This window comes from Borostomias antarcticus (assembly GCF_949987555.1).
Source record: "Borostomias antarcticus genome assembly, chromosome: 15".
NCBI classification, from domain to species: Eukaryota; Metazoa; Chordata; class Actinopteri; order Stomiiformes; family Stomiidae; genus Borostomias; species Borostomias antarcticus.
The window spans coordinates 16,274,815-16,302,157 of NC_140248.1; the positions used below are offsets into that span (position 1 = coordinate 16,274,815).

General features: G+C 47.0%; 1 protein-coding gene across 2 annotated transcripts in view; it reads right to left on the reverse strand.

Moving 5' to 3' along the window:
- Window positions 1-1,618: 1,618 nt before the first annotated feature.
- Window positions 1,619-27,343, reverse strand: part of nup98 (nucleoporin 98 and 96 precursor) — a 29,112-nt gene continuing 3,387 nt past the window's right edge. The window contains exons 4-36 of one of the 2 annotated variants that reach the window (XM_084449314.1): window positions 24,377-24,424; window positions 23,770-23,955; window positions 22,889-23,028; window positions 22,603-22,710; window positions 22,134-22,320; window positions 21,820-21,992; window positions 21,492-21,632; window positions 21,256-21,385; window positions 19,447-19,539; window positions 17,923-18,063; window positions 17,678-17,811; window positions 17,370-17,557; window positions 17,064-17,183; window positions 16,768-16,960; window positions 16,511-16,604; window positions 16,212-16,325; window positions 15,952-16,090; window positions 15,297-15,474; window positions 14,720-14,875; window positions 12,170-12,400; window positions 10,805-10,934; window positions 10,380-10,624; window positions 9,736-9,911; window positions 9,244-9,479; window positions 8,492-8,758; window positions 7,667-7,824; window positions 7,332-7,472; window positions 6,947-7,098; window positions 6,296-6,517; window positions 5,372-5,613; window positions 4,999-5,153; window positions 4,060-4,171; window positions 1,619-2,936 (exon numbers count right to left, since the gene is read on the reverse strand). In XM_084449314.1, the coding sequence (XP_084305440.1) occupies window positions 2,734-2,936; window positions 4,060-4,171; window positions 4,999-5,153; window positions 5,372-5,613; window positions 6,296-6,517; window positions 6,947-7,098; window positions 7,332-7,472; window positions 7,667-7,824; window positions 8,492-8,758; window positions 9,244-9,479; window positions 9,736-9,911; window positions 10,380-10,624; window positions 10,805-10,934; window positions 12,170-12,400; window positions 14,720-14,875; window positions 15,297-15,474; window positions 15,952-16,090; window positions 16,212-16,325; window positions 16,511-16,604; window positions 16,768-16,960; window positions 17,064-17,183; window positions 17,370-17,557; window positions 17,678-17,811; window positions 17,923-18,063; window positions 19,447-19,539; window positions 21,256-21,385; window positions 21,492-21,632; window positions 21,820-21,992; window positions 22,134-22,320; window positions 22,603-22,710; window positions 22,889-23,028; window positions 23,770-23,955; window positions 24,377-24,424 (5,333 nt within the window). In that variant the 3' untranslated portion in view covers window positions 1,619-2,733. Of the gene's footprint in view, window positions 2,937-4,059; window positions 4,172-4,998; window positions 5,154-5,371; window positions 5,614-6,295; window positions 6,518-6,946; window positions 7,099-7,331; window positions 7,473-7,666; window positions 7,825-8,491; window positions 8,759-9,243; window positions 9,480-9,735; window positions 9,912-10,379; window positions 10,625-10,804; window positions 10,935-12,169; window positions 12,401-14,719; window positions 14,876-15,296; window positions 15,475-15,951; window positions 16,091-16,211; window positions 16,326-16,510; window positions 16,605-16,767; window positions 16,961-17,063; window positions 17,184-17,369; window positions 17,558-17,677; window positions 17,812-17,922; window positions 18,064-19,446; window positions 19,540-21,255; window positions 21,389-21,491; window positions 21,633-21,819; window positions 21,993-22,133; window positions 22,321-22,602; window positions 22,711-22,888; window positions 23,029-23,769; window positions 23,956-24,376; window positions 24,425-27,343 lie in introns of both variants that reach the window. The other variant, XM_084449313.1, reaches the window with a different exon arrangement.

Sequence of the window (27,343 nt, forward strand, 5' to 3'; positions counted from 1 at the left end):
CTAAATAATTAAAAAAGACTACCTGTCCGAAACCGTACCCCAAAGCTGCTTGTATAGTGGACACCTCGTGGGGCAGCGTTCATTCCCACACTGACTGCATTGCTTATAGGTGAGGACTAAAATGGCCTAGTCCAAATCCATTGGACAGCACAGTATATTTTAAACTATAAAGGGTGCTCAGAGAGCACAGGCCTCCGCGCATTAATGCATTTTGTTGGTGTAACTGAGGGTTGAAGTCACGCCTGTTTATATGTAATATACCACAGGATCCAGACTGATTTGCTTCTAATGAATCAGATATTGTTTTACATGCACAGAAAGATTATAGACCTATAGGCCTACTATTGTTTGTTAAACAGAAAATAAATAAAGTTGATATCTATCTTCAGTATGTAAGGTTTATTTGACTCCTCATTGTAATAATACGGGGAAAAATGCAGCGATTAGATCCCGTGATAGAAAATGAAAAAAAACAGGATTAGATTCTGCGATAATCCGGGACTCCTGACAGACTAGTGCCTCATCCACTTCACCCACCGGGCAGTGTGGTAACCCTGCCAGAAGATGGACATATGAAGTGAAGAGAAATGGCCCAAGAAATGCAAGTTTTGTTTTAAGTTTTAATTTATGTAACCTATCCGCCCAGTGATTCGGGTAGGATATGATTTATATGTAATAGCCTTCCACAGGATCCAGGCTAAGAAAATGTCATTCTTGTCCTAATACAGTCAGTGTTGATTTGTTTCTCGTGAATCTGATATTTTGTTTTACATGTATAGAAAGATAGGATAGTATTGTTTGGGAAAACAGGAAATAAATAAAGTTATCTATCTTAAGATGAATTGACCCTTCATTCTAATGAAGAGAAAAGCTTAAAAACACACAAAAGCTTAAAAAAAACCTCCGTTGTTGGCCCTAATGCTCTTCCGTACCAGACAGTACAGTAGTCCTGGCAGGAGATGGAAAGATTAAGTGAATGAAATGGTCCCAGTATGGTCGAGTTCGGTTCTCATTTTCATTCGGGTATCCATCCAGTGATTTGGATTCGCTCCAAAATGTGACGGGTTCCAAGTTGGCCCATGCTATAGTCTACGTCCTAGTTCAATATTGGATGTCCAGTCTACGTAACACACACTGGACGTTCACGACTTGGGGGCGACTTGGGGGGAGGGGGATTCCATCAGGGGTAAATTAGGGTACAATAAAGTTCTTCGACAACTCGGCAGTAACGTCAATGTTGACGCGATTCTGAGTCTCAGATTAATTTGTTGAATTTATATACTTAGAATTTTTAGGCTTAGGCTTTTGGCCCTATCAGACAATCAAGTATTTTGTTATAATTTCTGTGTGACATGTCAATGACATGATTCTTTAACAAATATTTGTCTAGCTAAATAGGATATTAAGCCCTCAATTTATCCGAGGCCTGGCATCTCGCCCCTGCGATCGTTGGCGTACACCTAAGGGGGGTCCGTCCCCAGGTTGGGAAATCCTGCATCATACTATAATGGAAGGGGGGACGCAAGGAAAGTGGAATCATGGATAGAGGATTTTGAATGGGCACTTTGCACTAGTACATTAGTAAAATAACGAGGACACAAAAATGAACAGACCGCATCAGACTTTATTATTAAAAACGTAATCATCGCTATAATCTTCATCACCAAACATGCACAAAGCGCGGATACTCTCCTCGGGGAAAGGCACTGTGCGCGAGGGGAGCGTCGGTATCCCACCAAGCACATACTGCAGGAGGTGCGCGCGCACACAAACTACATCCGTTTCTCACACAAAAGTAAAACAAAACTGGAAATCAAATTACTCAGATGAAACGGAGATGAAACGCGGTGGGACCGACACAATCAGAATACATAAGCAACTGTAAACAGGGATGGGGAGGGGGGGGTCATCCATCAAACATTTGCTCTCAGGCGCTAATAGAAATCTTCTGTCCTTATATCCAAACGTAATGAAGTGCTAGTTAAGCACCTATTCCTCTCTCTCAACCTCCGCATTCACACCTGATTTGAAGCCAAACAAAATAGAAAAAGAACTACAAAAATAGAGATATCCATTCTCATTTTACATTTTCTCTAGATCTCTTTGTGTATCCAAAACGAGCTGTTCATTTCAATCCTTTGTACAAGATAGCATGTTGAGTCCTACGTTCATAATTTCCTTATACATATCGACAGTTCAAGAGGTGGTGAGCCCTTCTGCTTTCTAAAGATGTGTAAAGTGGAAATATGACCATGAGCTATTGACCTTCCTTCAAGTGAGAGTAAAACGTACAGAGTTGGGGGGGGGGGGGGCGGGGTGAGAGCAGACTTCTGTAGTACTTTAAAACAGATAATATAAGTGTAATGTTTCGAACTGTCCCTTAAAAAAGGGTAAAAGGTCAGGTCTTAGAAAGTGGGTCCAGCGGAACATAGAATAATATTTAGACGCGCACGCACGCACACACACACACTGTACACACACGGCCTTGTCTAAGTACAAAAAAGCTATACAAAAGCATAATATTCAACAAAAACCCTCGAGCAACATACACCTCACACACGTACATATACTGAGGAATGATTTTTTTTTTTTATCCGAGCTTGTGCCATTTTCTTCAGAGTTTCAAAGGAGGACGGGTTCACACTGGCAGTCGAACACCATCTCAACCCCCGCAGTCCTCAGTTCTGACTGGCTTCTCACCATCCTTTCAGTTCATATCGGGACAGAATTTGCTCATTGGCTGACGATGAGCTGTCGCAGGTAAGATTGGGTGAGGCCTCGGAGCTCCTCGAGGGCGTAGTCCTCAGGCATGGGCAGGCGTTCTATGTGGGGCGCCATCTGGGAGAGGGGGATGTGGACGGGGTCGGCTCCGCCTTCTCCACCTGGCTGCAGACTCAACACCACCCGCAGGATGTTGGCCATACGCTTGGCCATCTCTGGAAGGACAGCAGACAGGGTCATGGTAGGTAACGCTACTTCTCTCACACACACACACACGCGCGCGCACGCAAGCGCACGCGCACACGCACACACACACACAACTGGTGACCTCCAGTATGTTATGTGCTTCGTTCAATCATGTGACGCGTTCTATCGACTAGACCAGGTCTCAAGCCTGGCTTATGGGCTGGTGCTGGCTTGTTTCTCTTCAGGACTGGTTACTATGGATGGTACCAGCTAGCCCTGCCATCGAAATAGCTGTTAACTATCTGCGTAACTAACTAACCAACTATCCGTCTCTATCTGCCAAACTCTCTCCTTTCAGCTTGCCTGTTTTCCCCTGGCACTGACCTCTTTTATGTCACTATGTTTATGTGTACTCTCTCTTTAATGTATTCAGTGCACTTGTATGTATCTGATTGTACTCTGTTTTTAACTGTTCCTACTGTAAAGCACTCTGTGCACTCGTGCTACGAAGGGTGCTATATAAATAAAATGTTACTTACTTACCTGAAATGACTAACGTCTGCTAAATTAAGATGGGTCTTGTCACCTGGACACATCAGTTCCAATGCTAATCCAGCACAATAAGACCATGATAGCCAGTTAGCTCACAACTAGCAGCAGCTTCCATAACATTAACGGTAGCTGTCGGTGGCTAAAGCAGTTAGCCAATGTTACGATGATGATTCCTTTAACGTTAGCTATTTTAATGCAGCTAGCGTTACAGGAATCCTTGTTCCTTGCAAACATTCATTGCAAGTTGAATTGAATATACATTTGTTTGGGGTCTGTAGGCGCTTTCCCACCAGAAGGCCTGTACTTTTCCCACAGGGGAAAATCCCCTACAACTCTCCATTCCCTATCTCAATGGTCTCCCCTGGTAAAATAAAGATTAGAGAGAGTATAATAGGAGCTGAGCCTTGGGTTACGGCCTGAGGCCTTATCATAGTTTGTCACGTGCAGGACCGTTGTTTCTCACCCAGATAGAATGGTCAACGCCTGAGACAAAGACTGGGATTTATAGGGCTGTACATCTCCGGGTCATGTCCGAGTCTAGTGTGGAGTGCTCTCTACCTGATTTGGCTATGTCCGAGTCTAGTGTGCAGTGCTCTCTACCTGACTGGGCCAGGCGGTCCTTGGCGCTGGAGCAGGGGAGGAGCTCTATCCTGCTGCAGAGTGATGTCACGTCAGTGTGGAGGCGCTCCAGCTCATAACCAGCACTGTCCATCTAGGGAAGGATGCGCGCGCACACACACGCAGGATTAAATTTGTGACACTTCCACCTTTCAATCAAAACTGGCGATGCGAGTTGGCAGGCAGGTAGGCATGCAAGACACACACACAGCGCCAATGCTCAGGTCATGGCAGCAAACACCATCAGGGGATTACCATTTAATGAAATGTTCTTAACAGAGCAAAGACCAGAGGGCCTGCCTCACTGAGCAGTCTGCGGGAAAACAACTCTCATTCCCCAACAGTTCAGGGGCTTCCAGAGTGATTAGAGTGAGTCACAGCCCCCCCCCCCCCCCCCTAGCACTAGCGGAGCTTCTTGGAGGAAAATACATTTTCACCGCTCTTCCGACTGGATTTGGCAGAGATTTTGTCACGCTGATTGGTTGAAGGAGTTAGTCTGTCAAGGCAAGTACTCCCGCTCACTGAAATCATTCGAGGCAGGGGGAAGGCCCCTTGATTGATGGAGAGAAACTGAAAGTGAGCTCACTAGATCAGGATGGTCTCAAGATGATAATTACTCTGGCCAGTAGTTCTCAAACATTTTCTCCAGGGAACCCCTTCAGAGTCAAAATCAGATCACTCATTTCCGCTTTTGTCAGTATGTGCCTCCTTCAGAGAATTTGTTGTTAAATGATCGCGCAATACCCCTGGCTATATGCCACCCACCTTCAGAAATGCTGACCTAGGGGGACTGCAGGTGTGTGGCTGCCAAATGAAGTTATTTCTATCCAAGATTAGTCTTTCCATCACTCCTACCCCCTCTCTCACACTCGCACTCTCTCTTTAGCGCGCGCACACACGCACGCACACACACACACGTACCTGTTGGATGGTGTGTAGGGTCTGGATGACTCTGATGTAGTCCAGGTACACCCTCCCGGCCGTGTCCCAGTCCTGGATCACAGCACTTCGTTCTGGGACAGCTAAGCCCTCCAGGAACTCTAGCAGGTACTCGTGGTTGTCATTAATGATACAGTCTGCCAGAGAGCAAGGGACGGGGTTAGAGAGAGAGTGGTAACAACACTGATAGCCAAAAGAAAGTCAAACCAAATCAAACTTTATTTGTATGGCGTACACGGAGGCAACACAATGCGCTTTACATAGAGCAAGGTCCCACCCCTACATATTCCACAGGGAAGCAAAAAAACAAAACAGTTTCACCCGGAAAGAGTGTGTGTGTGTGTGTGGTATACACCTGAGGCCAGGTGCTGGATGACCAGTCTGTGACAGTGGTTCCAGTGACCGGCCCGGTAGAGGTGCAGGGCCTCTCGGTGGGGGTCGGCGTCTCTGCGCGCGCGTGTGGCTTTGGCCTCGTGGATCCACTGCTCTGGGATCAGCAGCCTCTCCGTGAGGAAGCGCTCCTTCTGAGCAGACTCCTCCGTCTCCAGCAGGGGGCAGTGCAGCTGCAGCATCTCTCTCACTGCGCGCTCGCGAAGCCTAGAGGAGGAGAGCGAACATTCAGTGAGCAGGATGATCACTGGAGACCACATAGACAGCACTATCAGATATTAAAGGTATCCAACGAAACGTGAATCAAAACAAACCGCTCTTCGTTTATTTTCTAAATTCCTTGATTCTATGGTTCCTTGTAGTCTAATAAACATGTTGAATCACTTGAATGTCTTTCCTACCTTGTAATTTATTCGCAAAATGATATTTAGCTAATGTTTTGAAAACAACAAAGATGTGTGAAACGTCACTATTATGTGCTCTGCATATTGACGCAATGAGAACGCGATTTTCGGGGACCACCTTCTCAAATTTGCTCTAGAGCGCATACTAGTGGTCAAAAACTACATTGGATACCTTTAAAAGCAGGGTTTCCGCTAGAAACAATTCGGTGTCCGGGAACATTTCACATTACTGTTGTTAATCCCAATCCAAGGTCCATTCAACCGGCACGAATGTAACCCCAGATCTGACATGTTGGGCGCTTATAACATGATGACAGTATAATGGCTGCTTACACGCGTGTGGTCTGGTATACTGGTCAGGTAAGTGTAGTACATAGGTGTGGTCAGGTAAGTGCAGTACATACGTGTGGTCAGGTAAGTGCAGTACATACGTGTGGTCAGGTAAGTGTAGTACATACGTGTGGTCAGGTAAGTGTAGTACATACGTGTGGTCAGGTAAGTGCAGCAGCACGTAGATGGCCATGTCCCAGAGTCCCGTGCTCTCCAGCTGGGCGGCGTAGCTGGTGTGGATGAGGCCCTGGCGGGCGGGGCTCAGGTGGGTGTAGTGCAGTGCCTGCAGCACACACCACAGGTGCCAGCTAAGACGGTAGTCCAGGCGCTCCCAGGTGACCGTCAGGGGGTCCAGCAGGTGCTGTAGACTGTGGTGCCTGAGGGGGGGGGGGTAAGAGAGAAGAAGGGTAGAAGAGAGAGAGAGATGATTGAATTTCCATTACAAACCTTTATTTATACTGAGGTTTCCCTCATTTACAGTAATGACGAGTTTACACAGAGACACACATCAACTTGTCTTGAAATCGAGAGTTTAACATGTTTTTGAATGATTTTTCAAGGTGCCCACCCACATCCATTGTATGACCAAAACGGTGGTAGAGCAATTATCAGTTTCTCAAAAGTGCTAGTTTTGTCAACGTTTTGATCTGAACCATTGTATATGATCATAAGTAACCTTAAACAGGGCTAAACATGCATTTTCCCTTTACTACTCCTTTAAAGGTCTCCGCCTGATGATTTGACTCGTCGACTCTCAGGGGGCAGCCCTACAAAACAGCTGTACAGCTACAGTAGTAGAGTTGTACCTGTCACTGTAGAGTTTGAGCAGGTGGAAGCAGATGTCATAGATTGGCCTTTTAGACTCCACCTCCTCCTCCTCCTCCATGTCCAGCTGTTCTGATTGGTCGATGTAGGGGGGCAGAGGAGCACAGGCGTACTTCTGACCCTCAGCGTAGCCCTGGGGGAGACGAGAGAAGACAAGACCGTCTATCCACTGACCCTTCAGACCGGGTTATCTCTGACTGGGTTGTCTCTGACCGGGTTATGTAGGACCGGGTTATCTCTGACCGGGTTATGTCTGACCGGGTTATGTAGGACCGGGTTATCTCTGACCGGGTTATGTCTGACCGGGTTATGTAGGACCGGGTTATCTCTGACCGGGTTATGTCTGACCAGGTTATGTCTGCCCACCTGGAAAGCCGCCTCGTATTTGGCGAGGGCGTCGGCGATGGAGGCCGTGGGGGGCAGCATGTACCACAGGTGGACGGCAACGCAGCGCTTCCAGTCCAGCTCTGAACACACGTTCACCACGCAGTCGGTCGACTGCCACACCTGCGCACACACACACGCACGCACAGTAGATGGAAACAGTGAGGTCTCGATGTACATGAAACCCCCACTGATTTAAACACATAATAAATAATTATGTAATATAATAATAATAATTAGGAATTATATTAATTAAATATTTATTCTTCTTATTAATAACACATTGTAAATAAACACACATCATTGTGAATACGTACAGGTTTTCCTGCCAGGAGAGCGAAGATGCGCAGCCTCTCCTCCTGCAGGAAGGAGTCAGTCTGCATCCTGTTCCAGTCGCCAAGCTGCAGCGCCAGCAGCTCCCGGCAGGACTGAGAGCCCACGGCCTGGGACAGCAGCAGGGCGAGGCGGTGGTCTCCTGCATGAGCACACACACACACACACGCACACACGCACACACACACACACACACACACACGCACGTCAGTACACCGGGCTCGTCCTTGTCTGTTCCCCCATCCCCCCCTCCCTCCCCCTGCTACCGCCTATGTTAGGTTCAGTACCTCACCCCCCTCCCTCCCCATGTTAGGTTCAGTATCTCCCCCTCCCTCCCCCTCCTACCCCCCATGTTAGGTTCAGTATGTTAGGTTCAGTGTCTCACCCCCCTCCCTACCCCCCATGTTGGGTTCAGTATGTTAGGGTGCAGTATGTTAGGTGCAGTATGTTAGGTGCAGTATGTTAGGGTGCAGTATGTTAGGGTGCAGTATGTTATGGTTCAGTATGTTATGGTTCAGTATGTTATGGTTCAGTATGTTATGGTTCAGTATGTTATGGTTCAGTATGTTATGGTTCAGTATGTTAGGGTGCAGTATGTTAGGGTGCAGTATGTTATGGTTCAGTATGTTAGGTGCAGTATGTTAGGGTGCAGTATGTTAGGGTGCAGTATGTTAGGGTGCAGTATGTTAGGGTGCAGTATGTTAGGGTGCAGTATGTTAGGGTGCAGTATGTTAGGGTGCAGTATGTTAGGGTGCAGTATGTTAGGTGCAGTATGTTAGGGTTCAGAATGTTTGGGTTCAGTATCTCACCACTCTTCTGAGCCAGCCTGCAGGCCTCGCTGATGCGGTTCCCGGTCAGGTAACTGAAGACGGCCTCCACGTGGCCCCCCTTCTGCGTCAGCCGCACCTCCTCCTCGATCCTCTGGGATGCGCTGTGAGACAGCCAGGCTGAGAAGCTCCGCCTCCTATCCAGCTGCTGCTGGTACTGGCTGCCCTCAGGCTCGGGGTCCGCCGGGCCCAGCCTGCCCCACAGGGCCTCACACAGGGTCCACACCTGCGCCCAGTGGCCGAGGATAGCTGAGCAGAGGCGGGGGAGGGGGAGGGCAGGGAGTTGGGGTACAGTTAGAGCTAGGTCCACCTGCAACCGATATAGTGTGACAGTAACTATATGCCTATACGCCTAAACAAACAAAAACTGGCCCCGACCGTGCGGACCACGGGCTCCGTCACTGTCTCCGCCATGTCACTGTCCACCTCTGACACACGACTCAGCAGCTCCAGGACCGCAGTGGACTGAACACACAGCAGAGACACACAGCACACACACAGCAACAATGCGCCCATGTCTCCCTTACTGTCTCCGTCCCCTGGTTGAGTCTCCAGCCCCCTGGTTGAGTCTCCAGCACCCTGGTTGAGCCATGTCTCTCTTACTGGCCCCAGCACCCTGGTTGAGCCATGTCTCTCTTACTGTCCCCAGCCCCCTGGTTGAGACATGTCTCCCTTACTGTCCCCAGCCCCCTGGTTGAGTCCCCAGCCCCCTGGTTGAGACATGTCTCTCTTACTGTCTCCAGCCCCGGCCTCCTGGTTGAGCTCTGTGATCCACTCGGCGTACTCGTGCAGGGCGGCCACCCCACTCTGTGGCTGGATGAGAGGACAGGCTCCCTCTGTGCTGATGCTGCTGTGCTTCAGCCCGATCTCCAGGGGACGCTGGTACACCGCCTGGCTCTCCTCCTCGCTGCCCCGCGGCTCCAGGCCCACCACCTGCTCCATCACCACCTTGAACGGGCCGTCTGAGAGCCTGGGAGGAAGGGAGGGAGGGGAGGAGAAGGAGGGAGGAGAGAGAGGGAGCAGTTGGGGTCAAGGGAAAGAGAGATTAAGACTTTGGTCCAATTTTGCAGACTGGACACTTCCTCCACTCAATTCCTGGACATGGACCAGTGCTTTCTGATGTACTCAGCAGCCTGCATCTCACACATCCCACATGAGTAAGTAAGAGAGAGAGAAAGAGTGTGTGTGTGTGTTGACATGCTTTCTCCTGAGTATTCGGTGCTTACTTCTTGCTCTTGGCAGGTTTGGGCAGGAATCCGAACCCCCCGTCTCCCTGGGGTTCCCCCTCCTTGGCTCCTAGGCAGCTCAGCCGGTCCCCGCAGTGAGCCAGAGTCCAGCCCGGCCCCCAGCCCACCCGGAACGACCGGCCCGCAAACAGAGCTGCGTCCATCAGAAGACGACCCTGGGGTGGACATGGTTAACGGGAGTTTCTATTAGGATTTGTCTGATCGTTCGCAGAGACAGCGTTGTCCCATCTTCATGAAGAAAAGTAACAATATGATGGAGGATAGACCAGCCGTGTATCACGGCTAAACGTGTGATAGACGAGGAGAGACCCTGGTGTGAAGGGGCTCAGTGGAGGGCAGCGGATCACTGATACATGGTATGCAGAGCGCGCCCACCGAGTAGCTCCACTCCTGGGTCCAGTTTCGTAAATCAGCCTGACCCCTGTGTCCAGTACTGAGTTTAAACAATGGGTCTATTTCACGTTTTTAAACGTGTGTGTATTCTCCTTTAATGGCTAAAAGTGAGCTGTTACACACAAGTGCCTCTACTCGCCTATTACACGGTTGGATAAACACCAGTGTTAAAGTATCGATTGGGCTCACACAGGCTAATGACAGACGACAGGACGCGAGAGAAAGCTAACCTTGCCGAGCATCACCGAGTCCCCGGAGGGCACCGGGCCCCCCAGGCGCCTGGCCCCGACCGTACGGACCACGGGCTCCGGAGCCGGGGCCGGCAGCAGGAAGGTGGGCCCGAGCGAGGGCCAAGGGGAGAGCCGCGACGACTCCCTGGCCAAACACGGCTTCTGAGGAGCACCCGCTCCGAAGGGCGTGTCGGGGAGCTGGGAGAAGAGGCCTGAGCTGAACCGTGTCTGGAGGAGACCGCCAACTGTGAGGGGCGGGGCGGGGCGGAGGAATCAGCAGAGTCACATCACTACAGACTGTTACTGTACCGATGTTATTTAGACATTCTCACACAATGTTACTGTATGGAAGATCAAAAAAAATGAGATTAATTTAAATACTATAAAAATTAAAAATTAAAACCACTCTTTGGTGAAGCACGTACTGGAGGGTCTCCCCTGCGTGCCAAGCAGCTGGATACGAGGGGAAGACATGTCGACTGAGCTCTTCATCACTCCCTGCTCCTGGAACATGTCGCCGTCATCATCCTCAGCAAACAGAGAAGCCTTCATGATCTGAGAGGACAGAAACAAGCACACACACGTCACCAGCTGTCTCCCAGTAGCCTGGTGTGACCGTCCCGATCTAGCGAGCTCACTGCTTCACTCTGCAATATCGCTCTGGACTTCGCCCCATAGAGAGCGATTACGTGGGCGGGGGTACTTGCCTTGACAGACAAACACCTTCAGTCAATCAGCGTTCAGCAAACTTTTAACAAATCCAGTCAGAAGAACGGCAAAAATGTATTTTCCACTGAGAAACTCCGCTATTGCATACTCATTCTTCTTTAAGTGTTGTGATTAAGTCTATTTCTGCACTTATAGCTGTGTTTATTCTTCTAACGTTAACGTTACCACTCGTTGCTTCGGGAGCCGCCATGTTTGTTTAGCGAGCGGCAGCCGGCGGCAGCCTGTATTTTACGTCAACAAGTACGGTACGGAACAGCAGTTAAAACGCAGTCCCTGATTGGCCCGGTATGGTCTGGATTTTGGGATAATCGCTCTGGAGGAGGCGAAGGCCAGACCGTTCTGCGTTAGTGAAACAGAATGTGAGCTCGCGAGAACGGGATGGTCGAACCAGGCTAGTCTACCAGGGCCCAAAACATGCCAATGGTGGGTGATTGGCACAGGCCTGCTTTCTGTCCCCAGAGTTCAAACAAAACATGGAGAAGCAGCGTTCAGTTTTTATGCTCCACATATCTGGAACAAACTTCCAGAAAACTGCAAGTCTGCTGCAACTCGCAGTTCTTTTAAATCAAGACAGAAGACTTTTATTTTTGCCGCAGCTTTTTATTAAATCAAATAATTATTTATTCATACACTGCACTATAACTTTTATTCCTGTGTTGTATTTTTTTTCCCTGGATTTTGTTTTAAATGTCCTTTTTTACATTTAGTTTCATATGACCTTTTATGTGTTTCTTGCACTTTGTATTGATGCTTTTAATGTCTCATGTAAAGCACTTTGAATTGCCTTGTTGAAATGTAGTCTTGGGTGTAGAGGGTTGGGGTTAGGGGTCAGACTGGTGTTGGGCAGTAGTCTTGGGTGTAGAGGGTTGGGGTTAGGGGTCAGACTGGTGTTGGGCAGTAGTCTTGGGTGTAGAGGGTTGGGGTTAGGGGTCAGACTGGTGTTGGGCAGTAGTCTTGGGTGTAGAGGGTTAGGGGTTGTGGTTAGACTGGTGTTGGGCAGTAGTCTTGGGTGTAGAGGGTTAGGGGTTGTGGTTAGACTGGTGTTGGGCAGTGTTCATTACCTGCAGGGTGTGAGGGTTCATCCCCAGCGAGGCAGCGATCTGACTGGACGCTGAGACGGGGTCATGTTCAGCCGGGGTCAAGCGCCCCAGACGACCCCCAGCGTCCTCTCCCATGCCGCTCTCGCCCTCCTCCTCCCCCAGCAAGCTCTCCACAGGGGCATCCTGGGTAATATCCGCCATGTCACTGTCCACCTCTGACACACGACTCAGCAGCTCCAGGACCGCAGTGGACTGAACACACAGCAGAGACACACAGCACACACACAGCAGACACACAGCAGACACACACAGCAGACACACACACAGCAGACACACACAGCAGAGACACACACGCAGCAGACACACACAGCAGGCACACACAGCAGGCACACACAGCAGGCACACAGCAGACACACAGCAGACACACAGCAGACACACACACAGTTCTAGGTCACTGGTCTGAAGTGAGCTGACAGACAGAACACATGTTTTTGTATGAGCCAGAGAGACAAACCATACATGTTGGAACTCCCTCTCAATTAACATGCTTTCTGTCAAACTCACACGTTGTGGTGAACACACACCACCAGCCTGACAGAGCAGCCTTGGCTGTCGTTGTATATGAGTTTATTTCTCACCAGCATATATTTATTCATTCAATACAGGCTAGCATTACACTGATTTCATTGCTACCACCGAGAGTTAATGTTTTCGGTGGCGTGCATTTGTTAACAGGATTAATTAAAAAAAACTACTGGACCGATTTTCGCGAAACTAACTGTGGTAAATATATCACAGCTATGAGCCAATCAGATTGCTTGACTTGAGTTACCAGTTTTATAATAAATTAGTATATACGAACGAGGTACATATGTTGAACACAAACGCGACTGAAGCAATCCATCCCTATATGTATAAGCTACAGCAGCCGCAAGCCATGGGATTGGATGATGCTCTACCTGGACAAATACAGATGGGGCAAGACGCAAGTCAGTGGTCTGTGAATAGGCTTTGGCATCTCTGCTTGTATGCCCATCATTGAGCATGCGAGTCAGCTGGCCGGTCGCACCGAGAGCCCTGCAGCTGGTTTTCTAGTGCCCCTCGCTTTTCGACTTCCCCCTCAGGAACAGAGTTTAAAAAGGAAGTGGTTGAAATCTTTCCCTGAAATGGGACAACCCTTCAAGACTCCGATACGTCATCAACAGGCTAATATGAAAGCATGGACGCTCGCGATTTGTTCAGAAGTTTCAAGCTATCAATCGCTCAAACAAGTCATCAAAAGAACCTCCTAACATGACAATCTGCACTGATATTAGAGGAGCAGAAACGAGTGCAGCTGCTTTTCAGGCGTCACGCCATCGGACGGGGGAAATGTGACATGGATGACAAAATGTGGTACTATCATGCAGCCTTAAAACAATGTTGAACCATAGCTAGCTAGAGACATTGGCATACTAGCGATTTGTTAAATGCTTATTATGAAGAAAAGGTTTATAATATATTGAAATGACAAGATAACACAATGGTTATCGTAATTTTAAAATCTTTATTAGCGAAGAAAAATTACATTTGTGGTTTTCCTTTGCCCTGAGACCAAAGATCATTAGATGTACCCAGAACAAATAACCACTACAGAGACATCAGAGCCAGCAGCTTAATAGCTAGCGCTGAAAATGTCAGAATTTTCAAGTAGGCTCCACCCACTTTTTTTCGTTTTTACGTGTGTCATTCGGGACTGCGTGAGGCGAGTCAGCATTTGTGCATCCTTCAACACAACAGTGGCTCTTGCAAGGTACTACCATGTTTGCCAGACTTGACGGTGACATGCAGCGTAACGCTCAATGCCAATCATAAGCAGGAACTCGCTGTGATAGGCTACACAAAAATGACATCACTTCCTGACGTCAAGAAGACAATTTCAAATGTGGAAAATAAGCCCAGTAGGTGGCGCAGTGAAACACTCATATCTGTATTTGCAGACAGAAAATAAATAATGAACTGTAAATGATCTGATAATACATTTGACACTGCCCATTTCGCCACCGGGGTAGTACAAAATATAAGTGAATCAATTTGTCTGACTAGGAAAATAATTCCTCCAATTTCCACAGCTACACTTTAAATGCTGTTATGTCATATAAATCTTATATTCAAACATTTCCTCAAACAGATCAGCTTTCATAGTCATGACAACACTACTTCTGCCTCAGGTCTGGCCCTATCTGACTGGGATGGTTGAGTCAGGAGACAGACTGGCAGAACGATCACAGACCAGCTAGCAGCAGACTGGCAGGACGATCACAGATCAGATATAAGCAGCAGAGAGACTTTTCCTGATAGGAAAACCAGTCCATAGTAAGGGATCTCCAAAACGAGCAGTTATGTCTATTCTATGCAGATAGAAAAATAGAGCACGGGATTGAAAATGTGACCTCCACTGATGTACAGACATGAATTTGTCCGACCTAGTTTTGGTTCTACGTTCTACTCTAAAGGCCATGCGAGAGACGCAGAGAGCAGTGGCTCGGTGCAGGTTTAGTGTGGTTGGTGGGCACGCGCTGCTCAGTCTACCTGAGCCTGTGGCGCCACCTGCTGCAGGGAGGGAGGAAGCTGCTGCAGCCCCGGAGGAGGGGCCGCGGCCGTCTTCAGCTTCTTGGGGTCCACCTTGATGGGGGCGGCCTCCTCCTCATCAGAGTCCTGCAGGCCGTACTTGGAGAAGTGGGAGACCTGTGGAGGTGGAGAAGAGGAGGGTTAAGAAATATTAAAAAAAGATGGATGGTGATTATATCATACCAATGAGTAGGGCTGGGAATCGATTCGAATTTCAAGAACTGATTCGATTCCGATTCACAAGGTTTAGAATCGATTATTGTGATTCAATTCGATTCAATTCAATATCGATTCGGTTAGTGTTACTAAAACCTGTTTTTTTTTAGCTGTAACCTTATGAATGAATCATTGAATGAATGAACTATTTATTAACCATTTATTAATTCATTCATTAAATAAAAGATTGATTTTGGGATTCATGAATCGATTCTGAATCATGAATCGATGAATCAATTTTTTAAACCCAGCCCTACCAATGAGAGAGGAGCAATGTTGTGAGTTAGCGTCTAAGTGTGTACGTGCATCCAGGCTTGCTCACCTCGAACACCCAGGACCCAGTCTCGGGGCGGTACTCCAGGAAGCGAGCGCCCTGCTTGCGTGAGGCGTTCTCCAGACGACCCTCGTAGTTCATGTCAGTCAGTCTCTCTGGACTCTTGATCTGGGTACAGGTGGTCTTGTCGTTGGGCCAGACCCCGTCTAGCGTCACCTCTGCTCGTCTGCGGGGGACGGAGGGGAGAGATTAGATTAGAGAGTAAAAAGGAGAGACAAAACAAAGGGTGCAAGAGAGGGCCACGTGTCTGATGCATATTTTACAAGCTTGTAGAAAGAGAGAGAATCTGCACCCCCACAGTGATTTAATAGGCTACAACGTCTCGACCTAAAAGGTCTGCGTCAGGTACATCAACCAGAACATGTTAGGGGGTGGGGATACAGAGAGCCTAGGCGGAAGCAGGAAGAGCTGTCCCATGGGACCTTATTTTGAGGGGGGGGGGAAGTACAGTAGTAGTCGGCAATCGATAAATCATTTGTGCCATGACCATACACATATGATGTTTGTCAATTAAATACATCATTTTGCAAGTCAAGGAAGTAGCGGTTTGTCGTAAGACTGTACAGCAGTTATACCAGAACTCGCTCAGAAGCATGGCTTTTTTTTCTGGAGACAAAGACTAACTGTTCCCAGAGTCACTCACCTGTTGAGCCCCTCCCCTTCTGGAGGCTTGTTCTTGTCGTCGGGGTAGACGATGACCTCTTTGCGTCTGAAGTGAACGATCTCATCCAGGTTCAGCCCGGTCACGTTCACCTCACCAGGGAAGAACACGGAGCCATAACCTACATGTCAACAACGCAGAACCAAGCAGGAAACCTGTCAGACAGGGATGGTCTCCAGCACCTCGGCCCTCTCTGTACATCGCTGTTGGTGAACAAGCCGGAACAACACTGGATACTCTACCTTTCCTGCCAACGGTGAAGTTCTCCACCACACACTCTCCGTTTTCATCCGCCATATTGCCAAGCTCGTCCATAGAGGGGATGGTGTAGTACCCCACCCGCCCCAGAACCACACCTGAGAGGGACACCAGGGGAAACCAGGTCAGGACATGCACACTTTAAGGCATTTCTCTGTACAATATTGACAATATAATAAATCTTCTCTCTACAGCTTTCACCTGGCAATCTTTTCATACCCAGACACATAAGCCAGAGTAGATATACCAGGGTTAAAGGCTGAAGGTCAAAGGTGAGACTGACCAGCGGGGTGGGGGGGCTGCTGCCCCTCCTGCTGCTCCTCCTGCTGCTCCTCCTGCACGGAGTCGTCTCCCAGGGAAACGTCCTCGCTGCTCATCTGACAGGGGGGGGGGGGGGGGGGGGGGCAGGGCGGGATCGGTGAGTGATGTCATAGGATCTACAGATCCTTCAGGAAGTGCATCTGCATTCCTATATATACTTTGCGGTGTTTAAAGTGACATGTTGACAGTCTAATCCTTCCTATCAACCAAGAAACCTACCTCCAGCCCATTCCTGCCCCCGGTGGCCGACTTGTGGACATTGAGCTCTGAGATGGTGTCTTGCAGGGATTGGTTGCCCTGGGCGTAGGGGATGGGCTTCGCGATGGGATTGGTGTAGAATTTAGTGACCTCTGGGTCATCATCGGCCCTTTCTTCTTCGACCACCTCCCTCACATCGTCATCCTCCTCCATACTGCACAGGACAGACATTAGACACACACGCACACAGGTCAGTTACCAACCCACGGAACAAGTGGCTGAGACACACCGTGTGTGTGTGTGTGTGTGCATCTGACCTGAGTCCATTGTGTGGGTACTCTGGAGGTGAGGCCAGGTCGTCGGTGTCTCTGTTGACAGGGCTGTTGTACAGGCTGCTGCCATTCAGGTTCTTCAGGACCAGCTTCTTGATGCTCTTCCTGGTTTCACACACACCACACACACACACACACAAAAACCCCTCAGTTAACGCATACACACCCACCTGCGGCAGATACACGCTGCGTCTACAATTAAATACTGGGACAGGCGTGGACACGCTCTTTGAGGATGAGACACCACTATTTAAGACTGATGATGATGATGATGATGATGAAAGCTCCTACCTTGGCATGAAGGCTCCGTTGGTGAGCGAGGGCTCGTCGTCGTCTAGCCCATCAAACAGCTGCGACTTGGCGGACCCGGACGACGTCAGCGCTTTGGGACGGACACGCGTGGCGGGCCGAGGGGTGAGCTTGTAGTGAGTGGGAGTGGTCAGAGCCTTCTGGGCCGCCGGATTGGTTGGTTTCAGACGCTGTCGGAGCAGAGCGTGCAGTTAAAGAACGCTCAATAGATGGGAGAGATGGACGGATCACGTGACTGTATCTTGTCGTCATGTCTCTGAGGGCGGCCCCCTGTGTGTGGTGAAGCTCACCTCCTCCTTCTTCTTGGGGTCGGAGAGGGGGTTTCTGAAGAGGGGCGAGTCCCCGAAGGGGGAGTAGGCCAGAGCGTTGATCTGCTGCTGCAACACGGCCTGCTGCGCTGCTGCTGCGTTAGGGTCCGTCAGGGCTGGGGACATAACACACACACCTTGATTTTTACACACACACACCCACACACCCACCTTTATTCCCCCATTCAATATGGTGATACATGTATTGAGAGAAAAGGGATTCTGACCAACAGGTTGCTGTGGTGCTCCGAAGCCCAGTGTGCTGGCGCCGGTGTTGAACGCTGTTGCGCCAAATCCCCCGACTGCACCCAGAGTGGTCCCCAGCTTGTTCTGGGTATTACCAAACAGGGAGGTCTGCCCTGTCCCCACTGATGACAACAGAAAGAGGCATCAGCATCATCATTGGTTTACATCTTCCCCACAGAGTTTAATTATGTTATTAGCGTGAATGCTGAGTTTCATATAGGGAGCAATTAGACGGTTTTCGGACACTACACAACGTCACAGCGTTGGATATTCATGGTCGCAAGCAAGCAGTATGCGCCCAGTATCATGCAAACAAACTGAGCACTGATGGCAGCAGGTTGAAATGTCAGGTAGTATTCAGTTTCCATGTTCAGTTTTGAATGTTAAATCCCAAATAAATTGTTGAAATTCTAATGATGTGCAAGTGTGGTTTTGTCAACTATGGTGCTGTCTGATAATAGCAAGCTGAAAAGTTGCACAATAAGACTGATAGCCCATTAGCTATCGACGATCCACAAGCTCACGACCAGCAGCAGCTTCCATAACATTAACGGTAGCTGTCGGTGGCTAAAGCAGTTAGCTAATGTTACAACGCTAATTCCTGTAGCTATTTTGATGCTGTTGGTTGAACTTCTTTATAATCAGAATCAAAATGTATTTCCATGTAGTTTTTCAGCATACTAGGAATTTGCTTCGGGCATGGTGCATATTCCTAGTAGGCTATGTTGGCATGGCAATAAACAAAATGTGATTATAAAGAAGCACAGGACTGAATGTAACGTTTATATCTGACCTTACTCTGCACATTTGCAGGCAAGCCGTGGAGGCATACAACACCAAATTCAAATAGGCTACACAACAGTGCGGTTCAATGTAAAGCAAAGGTCTAACGTTAAGATGAAAGTAAGCGCTCTCTTATTGTAGGCTAGACGGTGTTACCGGTAACACCAGTGTTGTCATAAGTTTATTAGTCAGTGGGAAAAATCCACACAGTGAAATCCCTAGTCCCCAGATTTTCACTGTCGAAAAAATCTCAAAAGTCTGGCAACGCAAGACTAAACGCAAGTATCCCCATCAAAACTGCCTGCTGATATTCATCACAAATTAAAAGAAAGTTAAAAGTGGCTAGTGGGATTGATAAATTTAAAGCGGCATTCAGTGATTTATTTTACAACTAGATGGCAGTAAGGGACTCGCGCAAACTTGTTTACAAATGAATGGCTAAAATGGCCAGGGCCATATAAGGTACAAGGTGGAGCACAGACACAGGCCGGCTAACACAGGCAGAAATGTCTGAATAACAACAGACAGGCCACCAGTAGGATTGAGTCATTGAAGTTGGACGCTATTAGAATTCTATGACTCAATGAAACAATCGATCAGGTGGTTTTAATTAGTTTTGACAATGTGAATAAAATCAATGAATGCAGCTTTAACCGGCAGTCAAATTTGACTCCATGTGATGAGTGTTGAATACCGGCCCGGGCTGTCTGCTCTGCACACACCTGCTCCAAAGGCCGTCCCCAGCCCCGTCCCCAAACCTCCTGGAGCAGTCTTGTTCCCAAAGAGGCTTCCTGCAGCAGGGTTGGCACCAAAACCTACACACCAGAGAACAACAATGTTAAAAACAGCCAACACAGTGCTGCCTCTAGGCTATGCAGGGCCCTAATCTACAGTGCCTATGAAAAGTATTCACCCCCTTGGACTTTTTCACATTTCATTGTTACAACATGAAATCCAAATGGATTTAATTTAGGGTTTTGTCACTAATGAACACAAAGTACTCTAAAACGTGATTTTCCCTCTAAATTAAGTTTGAGTATTTATTTGACAGCCCTGGTTCAATAAAATCGATAAATCAATGCATCGCAATATTTTTGAAAACATTTGTTGAAATCTGCTTCTGTTCAGTTGCGCTTTCGCAAATCACTCGGTGTAACGTTATGACGACGGTATCAGTTAAGAGTATCAGGACATTCTTGATTGATTGAAAACCTTTATTGTCCCCACTGGGGACATATTACAATAAAAAATGCAATAAATAAATACACAGTGCAAGCTAAGATGCAAGAAGCTAAAGTGCAAGTGCTCAAGAAGTGCTCAATTCTTATGAGTACATGGGCGCAGTATCGCCCCCGATACCGATACTATTGTAGTTTGAGCTACTTGTGCAATGTTTTGTTAAACACAAAGCTCAGAATACTGAATTGAGCTCTGAATACCAACAGAGACGGGGCTGATCCGATCCAGTACTGGAATCGGGCTCCGATCCAGATGTGGTTCACGGATTGGGTATCGACCTGACGTCACCGATCCACATACCGATCCAAATGAAGTAAGGCTCATTCATTCAATCATAGGCTACAATTCACGTTTCCCTCAGGCCAGTGTCTAGTTCAAACTAGCCTACCTTTCCAGACCGTTCGCTTATGTTTGCAAACGTTTGTTGTGAAAACAAACGCACGAAAACAAACATTATACTGAAAGATGTTTGTTTGCACTCATCTCATACAGCACTAAACATTTAGAGCAGTGTAGCGTTTCATAATGGTTGCAGTTCCAGACAGTGACTGTTGTGTACGATAGCTTCTACAAGCAAGTTAGCTAACTAGTTGACCTAGCAATATCTAGCGTAGCCAGCTAGCTAGCTTCTGTGGCTACAACTCTTCTTGCCTTCGCATGCGCACACAGCACAGAGTAGAGTCTAGAGGAATCTGATTTTAGTTTCTATAGTGCCTAAGCAGAAGCAGGAACAGCTGTCCCATGGGACCTTAATTAGGAAAAAATATGTAAATGGGAATTTCTTGAACCCGCTTGAATTGTGCTATGACCATCACAGCTATAGCCAACTTGTGAGTTAACCAAGATGTTTACTAATTTTAATAAACTCGGTTAACTCGCAAGTTATTAACTATTAGCTAGCTGACATTACACTCATTTAACACTCACCAAAATCTCAACAAACAGACAAATAGTGATTTTCACCTCTTAATAATTTTAAACTCGTTCTGGAAAGACTGCTTTACAGTATTACGACAAACTGACTTTCTTGACTTGCAAAATTCTGTTTTAAATGGACAAACATCATTTGTGATGGTCATGGCACAATTCAAACAGGATCGAGAAATTATTTTTCTCACTCCGTTCACTACCATTCATATATTTTTCTGATTTAAGGTCTCATGGCGGCTTCTTTATAATCAGAATTAGTTTGAATTCTGATTAGAAACGATCTGACGAGTTTTGGTATGTTGTTAGAAAGCTGACACAGTAGGAAGGACAGCGTGGGATTGGGTGGCCAGGGGATGACTCACCGAAGGTGGATGTGTTGGTCCCTGTTCCGAGGGTGAGGGGTGGTTTGTTTCCAAACAGGCCGGTGCCCGTGCCAAAAGAAGGTGCACTGGTGGTGGTGGCAAACCCAGCTGTCTTGTTCCCAAACAGGTTCTGCTAAAAGGGACAAACACACATATTACATTGATCTGTTGCGTTTCCTCTTTTTACAAAATAAAGTTCATTGCTCTCTTTTTCTCCTCCCAGTACTGAAACACACCTGGGTGCCGACGCTGCCAAAGCCAGTATTGGTTTGACCGAAGAGGCCGGCGGTCGTCCCAAAACCCGAGGCCGTACTGGTCTGAGCCGTGTTCCCAAACAGGCCTCCAGCCTGAGAGGCAGCCGTGTTTCCAAACAGACCCTGAGAGAGACCACGCACATAATACCGTAACACATACAATAAATATAAACACATTTCACCACGGGGACAAGAAAAAAGTATATGAAATGAAAATGAAATGAAAAAAAAAACAGTCCTTGTGTTTGTGTGCTGATGTAGTTGTGTGTATTGTGTGTGTGTGCGTGTGTGTGTGTCCATAGTTGCTCACCATGCTACTGGTATTGGGCTGGCCTATGGCGCTGGTGTTTCCGAAAGAGAAGCCAGTGTTGGGGGTGGCGGTGGGCTGGCCGAAGGGCTTGAACAGGCTGGCTGCTTGCTGAGGCTGCTGCGGCTGCTGAGGTTGACCAAACAGACTACTGGTCGCTGCGAACGCACCCGCACCTTGGAGGAGAGAGGGGGACTGTTCAACCTCATGTCCATTTAGCCTACATGTCAATATTCCCATAGGTTAGTGTATCATATTAATAATTAAGGCAAGTGCACAACATTCTTATTTGGACTAGTTCTCCTTTGCTGACTCACTTGCGCCAAAGGTGGAGGTCTTGGCCTGGCCAAAGGAGAAGCCTGTGTTGGTGGCTGTGGAGCCAAAGAGCCCTGCGGCAGTACTGGGGCTGGCTGCAGCCGCCGCCCCAAAGAGACCCCCCTGCCCGGGGGCCATGGGGGTGGTGGGGCCCTTCCTTCCAGCCTGGTAGTCCTCCAGCCTCAGCTCCTACACAGAGACACAGACAGACAGAGAGACAGAGACAGAAACACAGAGACAGAGACACACAGACACACACGAAGGAGAGAGATGCAGAAAATGAAGGAGGGAGACAGTAAGTAGATGTTCTGGAACATCCTGGAAAATGAGTCAAGATACCAGCCATCCGCCATGCGGTCAAAATTAAAATGAAAGGCCAAATATTCTGGTACAAGAGTCCGTTCCCAACAGAGATTTGACCTCATGTCAGTCAGACCTATGAACCAGCATGTCTACCACTCTGGACCTCACCTCCAGAGATTTGTTCTCGTATTCCTTCATGGCTGTGATGCACTGATGCTTCGTGTTGATGCTTGTGGTCACGCCCCCTTTCACCATGGTGTCACTTCCTGTTGGAGGCTGGGTGAGACAGAAGAGAGCATTCATTGAGCGCTGTGAGTATGGGAATATGAACGAATGATTGGTCAAACAAAAGTGGACCAACAAAACAAACATGCATCAATTCCTTTTAGTAGTGAGTGTGCAACACTTTATTCTCCTGTCCTGATTTGATGACATTTTGAAGAAGCAAACTCACATTGAACTTGACGGTGGTGCCTGGCTGGGTGGGGGTGAACCCCGTGTTGCCAAACAGGGAGCCTGTCGCTGCTCCAAACGGGTTGGAGTTGGTGTTGGTGGTCCCGAACAACCCGCCACTGCTGGTACTTGTGCCAAAAGCTAGAGAATAGACCATGTTTAAAATGTCACAATTTGTTTGGTACACAAAAGTTATATCAAAACAAGATAATGTACTATACACGTACTGCATCTCATTGTCAATCTGTATACAATTAGTATTAGTATTATGGATCAGTGGCCTCTACTTAGCCTACTGTGATCAAAGAGGGCTCTGCAAGGGGCTTCAAAGAAGCATAAAAATAACACTACAATTCCAACAGAATTTGCCATTGTTGCATCCATAGAATTCTAAGAGAGTACCAGAATTCCAAACAATTGTTAAAAAAATAAAATAAAAAAAAAAGAAAGAAATTTGGTCACCATTTGAATAAGGGATGCACCGATGCCATTTTTCACTATACAACATATATAACAACAATTCAGAGCACTGAATTTGAAACAGGCCTATTTGCCAATACAGAGCAGACATTTCCTGCTCAAATCACTAGACAGTATACAACCCCTGCTAGCTGTAATGTAGCTCTACATGGTCAATCAAGTATTTGAAAACCCACACTGTCAACAACTTAAAAAAGAGGTTGATCATCCAAAGCAATGAATTCAATAGGTTTCTCAATTATTTACATTTCTTTCGTGAAAATTGTTTCACTGTGTCATGGATACAGTACTTTAGAGGCAAGATCATTTCGTACGGATACTTGGTATCCACAGTTTCTATTTGGAACCGGCAACATGTACAAAACATAAAACTAAGGCAATAAAATAAGAGTGACCACTGACTGCCAAAGGAGGCTGGTTTGCTGGCGCCGAAGGCATTGCTTTGCTGAGAGAAGAGTCCGCCGCCTCCACCCGTGTTGGTGCTGCCAAACAGACTGGTGGCGGCACCGCTGGCTGCTCCAAACCCAAACCCGGTACTGGCGGACGAAGTCACCGGCTGGCTGAATGTGCTGGACCCAAACAGCCCACCTGGGGAGAGAGACACACTAAATCAAACCAGCTCACAACGGCAGCCCTACTCCCTTAACCAATCTCTACAGGTCTGACTGAACCTGAACACGCCTCTATCGCCTCACCTGGGACAATGTGTTGATGTGTAACCCAATCAATCACACAAAACACATTGCTTTATTTCTCTATTTCTCTCTGCACAATTCCACTTTCACGTACAACTAGAGAGGGCCCATACACAGTGTTATCTGTCCACATGATCACACTCCCTTTAAGAGCATAGTGCGCGGATGGAAGCTACAATCGGACAGGGAATCACATACGGAGTCACTTACTAGTGCAGCCCTTGTGCACCTCTTGCAATAGCAAAACGGGGACTGTACAAGCACACTCAAGCCGCCATTCAGTTTTGTGTGTGTGCGCGGCAGCCCATGCTTACCTCCTCTACCTGCACCAGTGTGGATTTGCTGAGGATTGGCTGTCATCACTTTTGAGAGAGTAAAGCATTACAGGGTGGAGTTAGACACATATATTCAACCACCACAAATTATGGTGACACTCACCATCAACCTGATTAAATATCTTCAGAGCGCCATCAGCTCTACAGTAAGCAGTGTGATCATGCAGATTCACTGTTTAGGCAGACACCACAATGCAAAAGCGAGCTATGCTTAACATGCCTACCTTGGTACTTTAAACGCAATATCTAAAGATGGCTATAACTTGGATTCAGTGGTTGTAGCTTATGAAAACACACAGGAAGACAAAGGTTTCACTAATAGAAGCTGTTCTTAAAAGCCACTTTGTGTGGCTAGTCAAATGCTGCACACCTTTTTAACAGAGACATCAATTTCCAAGAGGCGCTACAGGTGATAGTAAATGTAAAATCATTGCAGTTGCAGAAAAATATGGTTATAAAACACAGGATCATTCCATTAGGGCTCTATGGGGGGGCTGAATATCTGCTTTTACATAGAAAAGAACATTGATCCAGCAAAGCAATTTTGAGAGAAAAAAACAACTGCTGGAATTCAAGAATCTGTCGACTTAAGGGTCTCCGACTCATGATTTGACTCGTCGACTTTCGGGGTGCAGCCCTAGTACATACAAATTTAAAATGACTCATGTGCTTCCAATAGATATCTTTAGTGTGCAGGGCCAGCCCTATAGGCTAAACACACGCAGATGTCTGTTATGATATGTAAATTAGCCATGCAGGAATTAGCATAAAAATAAAGACATCAGGACAGATCACTAGTCTCTGTAAACTAGACCAGGTCTAGCCTGGCTTATGGGCTGGTGCTGGCTTGTTTCTCTTCAGGACTGGTTACTAGGAACCAGCTAGCCCTGCCATCGAAATAGCTGTGAACTAAAATGACATAAAATCTAACGTCTGCTAAATTAAGATAGGTCTTGACACATTTATTCCAATGCTTCCAATGCTAATCCAGCACAATAAGACTGTGATAGTCAGTTAGCTCACAACTAGCAGTAGCTTCCATAACATTAAGCTGCCGGTGGCTAAAGCAGTTAGCTAACGTTACAATGATGATTCCTGTAACTGGTTAGCTATTTTGACGTTACAGGAAGCATTGTAACATTTGTTGCAGTACAATCATTCTAAGTTGACTTGCGGGATGTGATGTGACAGGGTTTGTTTGGTCTAGGCGGGTTCATTTAGTCCAGGTGAGTGATAACGTCAGTCAGTCGTGACATACCAGCAGTGTTTCCCCTAGGATTTTTTTCAGGGGGGGTGGAAGGCCCCCCGAAACTACTAGTGTTGTCATGGGGCGGGCATGTCACGGACACATGGTATCAACAGTAGAGGTCAAGCGATTATGGGTTTCAGTTGGCATATATATAAGGCTGATATCACCATTTTAATCCCCATCTGATAAAATACAATGTATGTGATTTATCATCATATAAAATAGAAAAATACAAGTCAGTTTTGGGTACACAGCGTGTCCTGTGGAATTGATCTCTTGGTGTGGCGGTGCCACCCTCGAGACCGCCAAAATAGGGAGGGGGGTTTTCTTGTGGTCCTCCCCCAGAAAAAAAAATCGTCCTAGAGACTGTTTCCTGCATTTTGGTGACTTTTAAAGAATGAAAATAAAGTTAATAAAATAAGTAAAATAAAATAAGAAAATAGGTATACTGCAACATCAGTTTTTAATAAAATACTTTTTATTGTTATGGGGTGACAACAATAAATAGAATGTTTTTAATTAATAAAATATTATGCTTGATGCCCATGCTCAGACCGTCTAAATAATCAGACTGTCCTTCTAATCTCTCATCTTCACTCTCTACTGTCCCCTTCCTTCTCCTCTCCTCCCCTCTCTCCACTCTGTGCCACAGCCCTGTCCTCTCCTACTACAATCAGTGCCTTTTTTACATGCCTAAATAATAGATTAGGCTATGCATAACTGACATTTTGTTGCTTTTTCTGTCATTTTGACTGGCACATTTTAGGTGGCAGGAGGAGCATTAACGCAAACTTTTGGTTCAGCCAGCCAAAAAGACTCAACCAGTCAGTCAGTCAGTCAGGGCAGCGCCTCTGACTCGCATGTTGTAGCCAACTCACACTTGTGGTGTAGGCCGTCTCCTTGACGCTGGCTGACTGACAGCAGTGCATTGCTACGTAGCTCAAAATGGAGGCTCTGTTTCGACTCAAACATGGAGCTACACATGCACCCAGTAGCCTTCGTTGTGTTTCTAATTCTTAACTGTATTTTTAGATAACTTTACATATTTATCACATCTAAATACATTTTTACTTGTCCGATCAGACAACTGCATGAGGCACTTGCCTGAACAGAGTTTACTGGTCCAGGTGAAGCAAAAGCCTACCTGACTGCTCTGAACATCAGTCTACTTTCTGTTCCTCTTCAAATATTGTTGGATGTCCATCTGGAAAATGTAGGCTTCAGGCTATAGGATCTGCCCGTTGTTATCAGCGAATGATAAGACCAAATAAGCAGTAGATGGGCAGGAGCTATCTAGCTCTATACGAGTATACTAATTGATTACCAACATTGATTTATTTTAAACGGCTATGTAGCCTACAGTCTACTGAGGAGTAGGTACCGGCACATTTTGGTCCAATTCAAACACGGGTTAAACACTAGCCTACATTATTTTGTAATAGCTCGCTCGCTGAAGAAATCATCCCTTGACGCGCTGGACATCTTTTGAGTTGACCACAGAAAGCAGCATTCACAGAGAGCACGTCCAAGGCTCTTGTTGAAAAAAATGTAAAGTTAAAAATGTGGGCACGACATTATCAATGTCCGATACCTGAATTTGGATATCTGCCGATACCGATCCGATACCAGCGGTCTTTTTTCTTGAATAATTATGCATCTTTAATTTTATTAATTCATCATCATCAACATACACTTAA